At 37.1% G+C, this 13,015-nt stretch overlaps 2 protein-coding genes across 3 annotated transcripts; both read left to right on the forward strand.

The window, feature by feature from the left end:
* The first annotated feature begins 624 nt into the window (after positions 1-624).
* On the forward strand, positions 625-6,707 carry LOC113690497 (DEAD-box ATP-dependent RNA helicase 32). The gene is made up of 8 exons (XM_027208417.2): positions 625-1,150; positions 1,900-2,175; positions 2,956-3,279; positions 4,245-4,436; positions 4,555-4,710; positions 4,811-5,232; positions 5,671-5,837; positions 6,190-6,707. Exons 1-8 carry the CDS (start codon positions 776-778, stop codon positions 6,534-6,536), a joined length of 2,259 nt encoding a protein of 752 aa, XP_027064218.2. The 5' UTR covers positions 625-775; the 3' UTR covers positions 6,537-6,707.
* Positions 6,708-8,169: 1,462 nt separating this feature from the next.
* Positions 8,170-12,740, forward strand: LOC113690499 (polyadenylate-binding protein RBP45-like). Of its 2 annotated transcripts, none has more exons than XM_027208418.2 (7): positions 8,170-8,642; positions 9,163-9,637; positions 11,529-11,584; positions 11,660-11,790; positions 11,875-11,971; positions 12,053-12,193; positions 12,379-12,740. In XM_027208418.2, the coding sequence occupies exons 1-7, from the start codon at positions 8,310-8,312 to the stop codon at positions 12,379-12,381; spliced, it is 1,236 nt and encodes a 411-aa protein (XP_027064219.1). In that variant the 5' UTR covers positions 8,170-8,309; the 3' UTR covers positions 12,382-12,740. The 2 variants fall into 2 exon arrangements, with proteins under 2 accessions (XP_027064219.1, XP_027064220.1); XM_027208419.2 differs by having other exon boundaries at positions 11,660-11,706.
* Positions 12,741-13,015: the final 275 nt, after the last annotated feature.

The raw sequence follows: 13,015 nt of genomic DNA on the forward strand, positions 1-13,015 counted from the left end.
TAAATTATTGAATTGTTAAATATTAAATCTAATACATTAAATCTAATTCATTAAATTATTAAATTGTTAAATATTAAATCCAATACATTGAAGTGCATATCACGTTCAGTGGTAAGTGAACAGTTTATCACTTAATTTTGGAAGTAAATTTTACCTAGAAAATTCAATGCAACTTAATTAATTCAAATGTTCAAATTTTTTGTTATCAAACAGGAATATGTTAAAATCTGAATTCATTAAATTCAAGTGCTGAACGGAGTTATCAAACAAGACCTTACTTTATGTTTTATTTTTTCTTCTCACAAGAGAGCGTAGTGTAAATTTTCTATGTAATTTAAGTTTCTTTTTTATTTCAAGAATTTTATCTTTTTTATTATTTAAAATCTTCCAATAAGTGCTTAATTAATAAAATACATTTACTCGTGTGTATCTGTATTCTAGACTCCTTCCTCAACTAGTATCTAGCTTTTAATATTTTCCCCCCTCTTGAAAATTTTAAACCTAGGAAGGGTCTAAATAGTTTTCCAAAAAACACCCCATATTAAAAGTAGCACTAGTACAGAAAAAAGTGGGCCAATTTTTGGCTTTGGCTATAATTATGATGCACAAACGTAATTTTCCAGTTTTAACTGGTGCACAAATTTTATAACCCGGAAAATCTTCTCCTGCTAAACCCCTTTAAACCCCTCCAATCGATTCCAGATTCTTCCGCATCGCCGTGGTTAACACAAAGTTCAATCCGGCAACCCTTCAATCTCAGAATCCTCTAACAGACATGAGAAGACCAAAACCCAAGTCCAAGAAGTTCAAAATCCAGAGCCGTCAAGCCGAGGTTGAAGAACTTGAGCTCCTCGAGTCATGGATTGAATCCGGTAAACCCGGATCGGGCTCTAACCCGCTTTCACTCCAGCCGCTACCAGATGAATCTCCGGTTGGCCGGCTATCCGATGGCTCGTTTTCTCGTTACGCGGGTTGTAAAAAGTTCAGCCAATTGCCTTTGTCGAAGGAAACTAAAGATGGGTTGGCTGCAGCTAAGTACAAAAACATGACTGATATTCAGAGGGCCTCATTGCCCCATTCGATTTGCGGCCGTGACATTCTTGGTGCTGCTAAAACTGGGTCTGGTAAGACCCTGGCTTTCGTTATTCCGGTGGGTTTTCAGCTGAATTTGTCACAGTTTTGGTTTGTTTTTTCAATCTTATTTTGGTCAATTTTTATGCTTGCTGGTGTGAAAGACTTGATTTTTGGTTGGTAGAAGACGGAAATGTTCAATTTGGACGTGTTCAATGTTCTCCTTTTGTTGATATTTTAGTTTGTTTTGTTCATCGATTAGGAAAATGAATGGAAGATTGCAATTTACCAAAAATTGGGTTACTTTCGGTTATTTTCTTGCCTATCCTAGGAGTTTTCAGAAATCCAACTGATTGATGGCAATTTATGCTTTTATTCTATTGACAAGTTAAGTTTGTCTCTTTCTCCTCTTTCTCCTCTTTGACATTTGTATTCTAAACTTTTTCAATTGGAGTTAAAAAGATTGAGGCTTTCGCATTAAATTCTGTAAAAGGACTCATCAGCATTAGGTTGAACTTCAAACTAAAAGATCAGTATAATTTGGATTTAAGAGTTCCATGTAAAGTGCGGAATTTGAGACCTGAAGACAGAAATGCTTCTAGTTGTCAAGTTTCATACGTGTATTTGTTTAAAGTTAGATGATTGAGCTTGACAATTTTGATATTCTTCCCCTTCTTTCCCCCCCAAATTGGGAGAAAAGAAAATGAAGGCTTTTCCTGATTTTCATGCTTAACAAGTTAATATTCCTTGCTTTTCCCCCTCCCTTTTTGTGCACTTTTAGCACATCTTAATTTCTTGTAGTGATGGAGTCTTGTTTCTCCTCGACAGATTCTTGAAAAGTTATACCAAGCTAGATGGGGTCCAGAAGATGGAGTTGGATGCATTATAATGTCTCCTACAAGGGAGTTAGCTGGCCAACTTTTTGAAGTATTAAAATCGGTTGGAAAATACCATGGTTTTAGTGCTGGTCTTCTAATTGGTGGCCGTAAAGATGTTGACACAGAGAAAGAACATGTTAATGATCTGAACATCTTGGTGTGCACTCCCGGAAGGCTTCTTCAGCACATGGATGAAACCCCAAATTTCGACTGCTCACAGCTCCAGGTCAATATATTCATTTGATCTTTGTTCTTCTATTCTGCTTTGACTTTCTCCTAGAGTTTCTCTTCTTCCAGTGTTAGCATTTCCTGTGTACATATACACAGTGTATGATATGTTTTGTCATCCAGTAACTTTAGTTCCTGTAACAAGCTGTGAACATTAATTTGAAGAAACAAGAATCATCAGTGTCCATGCTTAGTTGTTTATAAAGTGCCATGGACTAAGTTTTATGTGGCATTTGCCATATACTATTGCACTTTCTTATATTCGCTTTAATGGACTGGAAACTTGATCTTTGACTTGGTAGCTGTGCATGCTTTCTTCTACAAAAGCGAGAATAATTCTTTTTCAGTTCATCGGTTGCTAGGGGATCAGTGAATGTAATTTATTGTTGTTGGATTCAATTGCTGCAAAATTCTATACAATTCTTTTCGGGCAGTAGTTTGAGTTCATCCATATTTTCACCTAAGCACATAAAATGGACAAGTTTTGCAGCATCTTTTAATATTTCATGTCTGCAGGGGTGGCATGTATTTTGTTTGTATTAGACTTTATTACTTTGGACCTTTTCTTTATTACGCTTCAACAAGTTGTATGGAGGTTGTTAGTGATATTTAGTGAAATTAAAGGATGTGCTAATGGTACAATAAATTTTAAGCTACGATAGATAGGGACAATTTTTAAAACATGACTATGGTTCAAAAATTAAAGTTTTTGCTTCCTTATGAAATCTTCATGGTTCCTTAGTAGCCGACTTGGTTTGTTTTTCTGGCCAGGATACAGGTTCTGGTGCTTGATGAGGCAGATCGTATTCTTGATGTAGGATTTAAGAAAGCTTTAAATGCTATTATCTCACAACTGCCAAAGGATAGACAGACCTTGCTGTTCTCAGCTACCCAAACAAAATCTGTTCAAGATCTTGCTAGGCTTAGTCTGAAAGATCCAGAATACCTTAGTGTGCATGAAGAGGCAGAAACTGCAACTCCCAATCGCCTGCAGCAAACAGCAATCATTGTTCCTCTTGAGCAAAAATTAGATATGTTATGGAGCTTTGTAAAGGCACATCTTAATTCGAGGATACTGGTGTTTCTTTCAAGCTGCAAGCAGGTAATTCTGCTTTAGCTTTATTATGAATTGGGATATTCAGGTGCAGAGCCTGAAAAATGAAGAAATTTCTCATGCATAACTTGCTAGCTGTTGTAATTGAATGCAAAATTTGCTGTGCGTGTATGAGAACAATCTCCAAGCATTTTAAAGTAGCCGGATATGTACTTTCTTTTTTGAGAACATTGCATAAATATTTTTCTCTGTAAACGCGGAAATAAATCTCCTGATATTGTCTATTTAAGCAATCTTGTTCTGGATAGACTTGGAACATGATCACCATCCTCTTAGATTGCTGAATTTAGTGCCATCTATCTCTTTCAACAAATATTACCTTCAGAGGTCTGTCTTGTCTGAGTGCATCGCAGATAGTTTTAAAGCAGAACTGCTGAGAGAGCCAAAAGCTAAAGCTGCTGTTATCTAATTCTATGAGACTCCAATCCAGCTAAATAGATGCCAATCTTGATGCCATATCTCCGAGCAAGTCATTGTTTCTGCTGCTTTTGGGGGTCAACCATTTATTCACAAGTCACTGGCTTAAAATGTATAAAGAAGTAACAAACAAGAAGGTGAAAATAACATTGGTATGAACCTGTAGGATTTGTAATTCTGTCTGCTGGATCTGGCTATAATGGCTTTAACATCTCTCTTAGTTTCTTTTGAAATCTCTCAACAGATATCACATCATTGAATCTTGGGCTGTGCAGATAGATGTCTAGATATTGCATTTTGATCTACTACTAGCATGCTTCATAAATGAGCCTTTAGGAATTGAGAGCAGAAGCAATTGCAAAAACTGATACTTTCATGGTGGTTCATGCAGTTTAATGTGTACTTTGTGGACTTTTCTGTTATTCTAATGCTCTCTTTAGTTGCTGGAGAAGAAAATAAATGCATTTCACTCAACTTGGTTTCATACTTTTTCCATTTTTGTTGTCCTGTTATTTTCATTTCATATTATATAACAGGTAAGGTTTGTTTTTGAGACCTTTAAAAAACTTCGTCCGGGGATCCCTTTGAAGTGTCTTCATGGAAGGATGAAACAGGAAAAACGAATGGGCATATACTCCCAGTTTTGTGAGCAACGTTCAGTTTTATTCTCCACTGATGTTGCCTCAAGGGGGCTTGATTTTGATAAGGCTGTTGACTGGGTTGTCCAGGTTAGTTACTTGTTAAGTAGGCCATAGATACTGAAAGATAACACTTGATCTGATTAATTTATTGGACAAGCTACCAAAGAAAAGGAGTCATTAATCTGTTAACTTTGTTGATTTCCAGATGGATTGTCCTGAAGATGTTGCTGCATACATACATAGAGTGGGCCGAACAGCTCGCTACCTTTCCGGAGGGAAATCTGTTTTATTTCTCTTGCCTTCAGAAATGAAAATGCTTAAAAAGTTAGAAGAGAAGAAAATACCCATTCGATTTATCAAGGTTCTTTTTCTCATTTTGTTAAATATGATTAAGTTTAAGCAACATTTGCATCATGTATTATTTTTACGTGTTTAAAAATGCTCCTTGGTCATCGGCACAGGCAAATATGAAAAGGTTACAACCTGTTTCTGGGTTGTTAGCAGCTTTGTTGGTGAAGTACCCCAATCTGCAGCAGCTGGCTCAGAGAGCATTTATTACATATTTGAAGTCCATAAATAAACAGCGGGATAAGGAGGTCTTTGATGTGATGAAACTCCCAATTGATGACTTCTCTGCATCATTAGGCCTTCCAATGACTCCCAAGATTCGTTTTCTGAAACAGAAAGTTAAGGGAAAAGCTTCTGAGGAATTGTCTCTTGTACAAGAAAGTACTGTTGGTGACAACTTGAATGAAGATCAGATAGAAAGTTTTGACACTGGCAAAGCTGAGAAAGACAGAGTAGAAGCAAAAGAAGACAAATTTCTTCTTCTGCAAGAAGACACGCAACGCGGAGAAAAAGTTACGGAAATTGGAGATGCTGGGTAATTATTTTTGTTTCTTTGGGTATTTTACTTTACATATTAGACCTAAGAACTAATTTGTGGGGATCAAATAAAGAAAGATGTTATTCACTTTCCAGCTACTTAATTTTCAGTCCTCACTCTAGATTAGTGATTAAGAAATATGTAAACCATAATTGACTGGCATAATTCAATAGACTTTATTTATCTGCTCTATGCACCTCTCTGATTTGTTCATAAGACAATTTTCAATTTAGAATGGATGAATTGTATGTTGCCCATAAATTAAGAATGCATTTTCATGATAGATAACTGTTGGATAACACACTTCATTTACCTGGCTCACAATTAGTCCTGGTTAAATTTAATAGGCCACTTAGTAAATGGTTTCTGATATTCTCATGCTGTATCCTGATCTTAAATATTTGGGCCAGTTCTTACTCTCCGATGTTTTGGTAGTCCACCTGCAACTAGGGTTTTAAAGAAAAAGAAGTTGAAGATCAATGTGCATCGACCAGTTGGGACCAGGGTTGTGTTTGATGAAGACTGCAACACTTTACCCCCTCTCGCAAAGTTGGCTGATGTAAAAAGAAGTGCTGACTTGGTTCATCTGGACAAAGACAAAGGTAATTAATTTGGTTACGTTATGCTAATATATGATATCAACAGTATAGGTATGGTAAAGATATTTCAGTTCTGGTTCTCCTTGAAGTCATTATTCGCCAAAATGATATCATGAAGTCGTGACCATTTTTTTAGAAGATTTAGACTACTTGGATTTGTGCTTGTTGTTTACTATATTAGAAAAATACCAAATTTCATGGCTCATTTTGGATGATGTTGGGAGTTCAGTGATTGGCACAAAGGGAACAGAATGCATACTATAAACCTGGAGATTTAAGTGTGTGCACTTGTATTTTATCAATGTAGATTTTAGTACTTCTTTGTTTCTGACTTTTTACATTTCCTATGCCTCAGTTAAGCAAAGATTTGCAGACCTGAGGAAAGAATTGAAGATAGTAGACGAGGAAGATAAGATTTTGGACCGTAAGCGGCGAAAAGAAAAGAGAATCAAGGAGAAAATGAAGTGGAAGAAAGGAAGGGAAGGAGAGGAGGCAGATGTAGGTAGTGAGGTGGATATTTCTGCATCAGACACAGAAGAAAGTGGAGATAGAGTCAATAAGAAGACGAAGATTTATTCGGACAGTGACAGTGATGATGGTAAGAGGACGAGAAAGGACAAACAGGGTGGTTCTGCAGACTCCATTTCTCTGGCTGAGCAAGAGCAGCTGGCTCTTAAGTTGCTGAGTTCCATGCATTCGTAGTTTATATTTGGATATTATAGTGGTTTTTTTTTTCCAAAAAAAAAAAAAAACCAAACACACACAGCATGAAATGTGGTATGAGGTGAGACAGTATCCAGTCAAACTGTAATCTGTACACTTGCAGTTAGTTTATTATAATGAGAAGAAAGGTCATATTTTCCTTGTTTGAAAGTTGTGGGAAAGAAAAAGAATGGAACCTGAGAGATTTGGTTTAGTTGTGTATTGCCATTTTAAAGGTTTAAAAACCCCCAGTTTTATACTCAAAAGAGTTGATAAAAATAAATAAAAAAAAAACTCTCTACCTCTTCTGTCATAACTCAAGTTTTCTGTCTGTCTCTAACTTATTTTCTCCCCTAAACCCCAATCTTGGCAAGTGCTCTGAGATCATCTTGTACCTTTGTTTCAAACCATACAAGAAGCCACTTTATGGTTAGTGGAATATTTTGCCTGTTAAAAGATGCACGCATTTAGGGTGTTTCCACTTCGTATTGTGGTTGCCAAATAAGGTTTGAAACCTTAAATTGTGCATATTTTCATTCCTCTCCTGTAAACTGAACCATAATACTGTTTTTTTTTTTTGGAAGGGGGGGGGGGGGGGTTCTAATTTGTGGTTGCCAAATAAAATGTGTTAGTTAATATTTGTCAAATAGAGCCTTATTTCTTACAACAACTACATTCATTTAAACTACTATTTTTCTAACAAGGGTAATTCTAATCATTTTAATATCTTTTTCTTAAAATTACACACTTTAGGGTACTAGTTAAAACAAAGCCAGAGAATAAGGTAATATAAATGAATGAATTAGATGTATCAATCATTGTGTACGTGAAATTGACATTAACCCATTGATCGTACATTGGGCTAATCGCTTATTCCATGATCACAATTTCTTCCTCTTGATTTACGAACTAATCAAACCAAACTTGAACAGCATGTTGTATTTTATAATATTTTAAACTTGGTTTGATTAGTATAAAATTAAAATTTTAAGTAAAAAGCTCAAACTATTTGAACTTAACTCAAGTCTAATTCGATAAAAACTCATTTGAACTTGATTCAACAAATAAATAAATCAAACTTAAACACAATTTTAAATTCATTAAAATAATCAAAACAAAGTTGAACACTAAAGTATTCAGATTGATTAGTTTCGTTTATACCTCTATAGGGAATAGTACCTTAAATCATTTATAGCCCTATAGGGAATGATACCTCAAAGGAATCATAGAATTTTCCTCGATCGATTTTGATACTAAATTAACTTTTTTTTATTTTTATTTTGGGACAAAGATAACTCTCTACGTGCATATACATAATTGTGCTTAATTTTTTTTTATCACAACGATAATATTTGTATAACATACTTTAGCCTAATTTAGGGGAAAGGAAAGCCTAATCGTATTGGAGGGAGTCGTTTGAAAATAGCAGCTACAATTAAGTGAAAAGTATGTGAAAGAAGACAAGAAAGTTTTGGTGATTACCAACATCTCGCTTAATTGCTTGTCTATAAATTATTAATGGGCTTATCCATATAGTACTTTTCAGCCCATCACTGACCCTTTCCCTTTCTCAGCGCCGCCTTGTCTTCTCGGCCCGCTCTCGAACCCCATAAATACCCCCAATCTCCTAGAAATCTTCCTCTCAATTACTGGCCCTATCCATCTGGGTGCCCTCTTTCCTGTCCCTCTCCAGTATATCTGTGCTGTATCTACTAGTGCTTTTTATATTTCTTTCTCCCTTCGAATTAGGGTTTCTTCGATTCCGTCTCGAAGATGATGCAACCAGGCGGTGTCGTTCCTCCACCCATGGCTCCGATGGATCAACAACAGCACCACCACCACCAGCAGCAACAGTACCCGCCGCCGCAACAGCAGTGGTTCATGATGCCTCCTCAGCAACCTCCGGTTCAGCCTCAGGATCCTCAGGTTTGGGGCCAGCAGCAGGTGTCGGCTCCACAGCATTCTCAGCCTACGCAATATGGAATTGCGCCTCCGTCGACTGCTGCTTCACCCGGCTCCAATGAGATTCGCTCTCTGTGGATTGGGGACTTACAGTATTGGATGGACGAGAATTATCTTTCTTCCTGCTTTTTCCATACTGGAGAGGTATAAGGAGAATTTGGTTAAATTGTACGTTTTTCGAAATTTGGGGGAATTTTGGGGAAGATTTGAGTAAGATCGTTTATTTTGATTTATTGTTTGGTTTCTTAACCTCATGATAACCTCCGGCTTTATAGATTCATTAAAAACGGTAGGTTTTGCTATCGATTGCAGATATAATGCATGCAGTGCTAGACTTGGTTTTGTAGTTCTGTATATAGGCGTGGTTTTTGTTTTTGGTAACAAAGTGCATGCCAGGCTTTTTGTTCACTTGTAGTATTGGCCTTGGCGTTGTAATTTTCGGTTTGTACAGGTGCTATCTTGTACTCAACGTTAATACCTCGATATTCCAAATTATTTGTAGCTCTGCGAATATTCTTGAGGCGCTTTTGGTAATGTTTTGTAAGAAGATCAAAAACTAGAATTTTAGTCAGGGAGTTATTGCTAGTGTTCGTTGTAGAGATTGAGCAAGGGCGGGAAAGATTTTTTTTGACTGATTTTAATTCTTCGTTTTGTCGTCTTTCAGCTTGTTTCTGTAAAGCTTATTCGTAACAAGCAAAGTGGTCAATCAGAGGGCTATGGCTTTCTTGAGTTCAGGAGTCGTTCAGCGGCTGAAAATGTTTTGTTTACGTATAATGGCACATTGATGCCGAATGTCGAGCAACACTATCGTTTGAATTGGGCTACTCTTGGTGCTGGTGAGAGGCGTACCGATGACTCTCCTGACTACACAATATTTGTTGGGGACTTGGCTGCTGACGTGACAGATTACCTTCTCCAAGAGACATTTAAAGCTGTCTATTCGTCAGTTAAAGGCGCAAAAGTTGTTATTGATAGGAACACTGGACGGTCCAAGGGGTATGGTTTTGTTAAGTTTGGGGATGAGAGTGAGCAACTCCGTGCTATGACAGAGATGAATGGTGTCATATGCTTAACCAGGCCCATGAGGATTGGACCAGCGGCTAACAAAAAACCTGCTGGCGTTCAGCAATATCAGAAAGGTATGTCGTGCTGACATCTCTTAATTGATGGTGGTGTGCTATGGCAAGAATTTAGGGCATTGACATTTGCTTTTTGTTCTCTTTTTATTGGACTGTTTCATTTGTTGTTTTCTTGGTACTTCTTAGTCGTAGGTGAAGCAATAAGTTCCTAGTCAAGGCATTGGAAGTTGTTTTTTACCGCTTTTGAGATATGAATGTTCTTTGAGTTTTGCACATGAAGATACGTGGAATTTACGAAGTCATTTCCTTCCAGTACTTACCTTTTTAAAATGGGCTCATATACTTCTGCTAAAAATTTAAAAATCTTATAAAACTCATGTTGTCTCGAAGCAGGAAACAGAGAGGCTCTCATTTACGGGGGGCCTGGAACTGATTTCAGCTGAATTGATTCCACTTTAATGGGTGGCAGTCCTTTTAGGTCAGTTAATTTGTTTATGCCATAAGCTTCCTTACTTCGATTTCCTGTGGCATTTTTATGCTACACACACTTACTTTCCAGTTTCTTACTTTGGAGTTTAGAAGGGAATATTTATTTTCTTTCCTTCAGAGGTTTCATTTCCTTTCTCGCTTCCTTCATTCTACTTGATCCTCAACTACCTTCATTCCATTTTGTTATGGACCAGTTTCTTTGGTGACAAAGGATACTCTATTTCTTCCATTGCCAATTGTTTTTTTACCTTATCTTTTACCAGTTAATGTTTTTTCCAAGTCTTCTCATGGTGTATGGTTCTGTTAGTAACCTGGGGAATGATTTTTTATAGTCTTCCAACCCAGTTATTGCACTTCTAATTTTGTAAAAATTCTTTTTTTTATTGAGTTTTTATTCCAGGGAAATGAAATTGATTTGGTCTTTTGAGGTTTTGGTGCAATGAATCTTTTGAGGCTCAGTCTTTTAAGGTTTCGTTGGAAGGGAATCTCTGAGGATCATACATTCATGGATTTCGAAGCTTTGTGAAAGTACTTCTTGAATATGTTTTTGTGGATAAACAGGTCTTTTGGTTGGATTTTTGTGTGGTTTATGGGCTTCTTTGTGGTGTATAATTTACTAAGTGTTGTTACCGGTCTTGCAATAGGCATAAGTTATGTTGGAATTTTATTTATGTGACATTTCAATGAGAACATGAGCGTGAGAAAATCATGGATTGGCAAAACTGCATAGCATGAATGATTGGATATGACTAGAAAAATCTTGTGTAATGTTACCTGTTGCTGTTTTGCATTTTCTTCTGTCAAGTTAGTAACTTAAATCTTTTTTCAGTGAGCATGACAATCTTAAGAGATTGAGATTGTTTGCTTTTCAAGTTATTCGTTTCTTCCTGCCGAAAATAGTGTGCACTTTCCAAGCATTCTCCTTGTCTTATGCATTTAGTGCATCCTCTTGTTCCAGTGCATCTATGGTGACCATTCTTAAAAGTATGTGCTATGTATTGCCAAAAGCCCACTTACATGAAAAACTTTGCTGTAAAGCTGCATTTATGTATTCAAGAGCTTGTCTATTGCTGTTCTTAGTTGTGCTTGACTAGTGTGACTAGAGTCGTGTTTGTCAAAGTGAAAACCTTTTAAAGTCTAATGTAATGTACTGCTTTGGAGCATTAATGTTATAAATTTTCTCTCTTTTGCATGTTTCTTTTGGCTGGTCAAATGAACTTTATCATTGTTAGCTCTGAAGTTTTGATCAATGGATGAGTAAACATTTATATACCTTAGAAGAAAGGTGTACTACAGAGAAGTGCAGTTGTGCCTCTTACTTAGTGTACTATTGGTGTCTCAATACTTCATTTGGCATTCCAGTGTGCGATGCAGTAGCTGTCTTATCAAACTGATAATATCTCTGTAACTCACAGTTTCCTTTTAATTTCTGGTCATTCTTACCTTTATCCATCATTTGCAGCTCCCAATCAGAATACTCAAGGAAATGAGGGTGAAAGTGATCCAAATAATACAACAGTGCGTAGCTTGTCTTAGTTATGGATTTACTTTTGTTACCTGTGTGGTAGTTAAGACTGTTTCTTGTAAGTGCAGATATTTGTGGGTGGATTGGACCCAAGTGTGACAGATGAGAATTTGAGGCAAGTATTTGGCCGATATGGGGAAGTTGTACATGTAAAGATACCTGCAGGGAAGCGATGTGGTTTTGTTCAATTCACTAATAGGTAACCTTTAAATTTTGGGGGAAAAATGTTGTGGTAAATTTTGCAGTTCGTGATGGCCTATTTCTTTTGATTTTTCTGTGCTAGGGCATGTGCGGAACAAGCATTGGAAAGCTTGAATGGTACACAGTTGGGATTACAAAGTATTCGACTTTCATGGGGGCGTAGTCCTTCCAACAAGCAGGTTTGGGCCATCTTTCTGTCTCTTGGTACGGTTGATAGTTGCATATAATTGCATATCTTACTTTTCCTTGATTTTGGACAGTCGGATCAACCCCCGTGGAATGGTGGATGCTATGGTTATACACAAGGTTATGATGCATATGCATATGCTCCACCTCCGCAAGACCCAAATGTATATTATGGAGGTTACCCTGGATATACAAATTACCAACAGCCGCAGCAGGTAGGAGAATGCGAAATGTTTTTATGCGTTTTTTGTTTGTTGCTGAATTAACCAGCAAGGGTGTTACTTTTTTAGTTGGTTTTGTTGGTTCAGGAAGTGATGCAAACGTCCCTGGTTCTTGTCCTCCTTTGTTGAATTTTTTTAGATAGATGAGCAACTGAAATTCCTTGTGCTAATATTTGCAGTGATCTATTGTTGCAAGTTGCAAGCCTTGGCAGTCTACGCAACTTGGTATATGAAAGCCTCAGAGATTGTTCAGGGTATTTGCTTGCTATTCACGCTCGTAACATGTCCAATCAAGAGAGTTGCGGTATTTGGCTGAATGATAGTTTGCCGTTATGGGAGGGCTAAGAACCATATGTGCTCTTATATATTTCGTTACTTTATGACTCTCCATCAATTTGGGAGCTGTTGGGGCGGGCGGGCTTGTTTCATGGTGATGAAGGTTTACAGTATTGTTATTATGTCGAGGATTTTGACTGGTTTATCTCTAATAGTGACGCTTATAATGCTTGCCATCCTAAATCTAGAATTATTGGTTTAAGTATTGGTGTTTGTGGCTCTCCAATGTCGTGTGTCACTGTCTGTTTGGATTCATGTCTTTCTCAAAAACTTGTATTCGAAGTGTTAAAACACCCCAAATGTATTCCAAATCTGCAATACAACACTCCAAATATATTTGAAATATACCTATAACATAAACACCAAAAATTGACTGAAAAAGAATCCACCACTTGTTTCTTCCACCTCCACCGTGACTGTACCTCCCCTTTCCCCCCCCCCCCCCCCTTCGGGCCCCCCATTCATCCTTAGCTCCTCGTA

This window comes from Coffea arabica, chromosome 5c (genome assembly GCF_036785885.1).
Source record: "Coffea arabica cultivar ET-39 chromosome 5c, Coffea Arabica ET-39 HiFi, whole genome shotgun sequence".
NCBI lineage: Eukaryota > Viridiplantae > Streptophyta > Magnoliopsida > Gentianales > Rubiaceae > Coffea > Coffea arabica.

Coding starts and splice junctions, on each gene's coding strand:
- LOC113690499 (XM_027208418.2), top strand. CDS start 8,310: ATGATGCAACCAGGCGGTGTCGTTCCTCCACCCATGGCTCCGATGGAT. Junction 9,638..11,528: donor CGTTCAGCAATATCAGAAAG/GTATGTCGTGCT, acceptor CATCATTTGCAG/CTCCCAATCAGAATACTCAA. Junction 11,791..11,874: donor TTTGTTCAATTCACTAATAG/GTAACCTTTAAA, acceptor TTTCTGTGCTAG/GGCATGTGCGGAACAAGCAT.
- LOC113690497 (XM_027208417.2), top strand. CDS start 776: ATGAGAAGACCAAAACCCAAGTCCAAGAAGTTCAAAATCCAGAGCCGT. Junction 4,437..4,554: donor CTGTTGACTGGGTTGTCCAG/GTTAGTTACTTG, acceptor GTTGATTTCCAG/ATGGATTGTCCTGAAGATGT. Junction 5,233..5,670: donor ACGGAAATTGGAGATGCTGG/GTAATTATTTTT, acceptor ATGTTTTGGTAG/TCCACCTGCAACTAGGGTTT.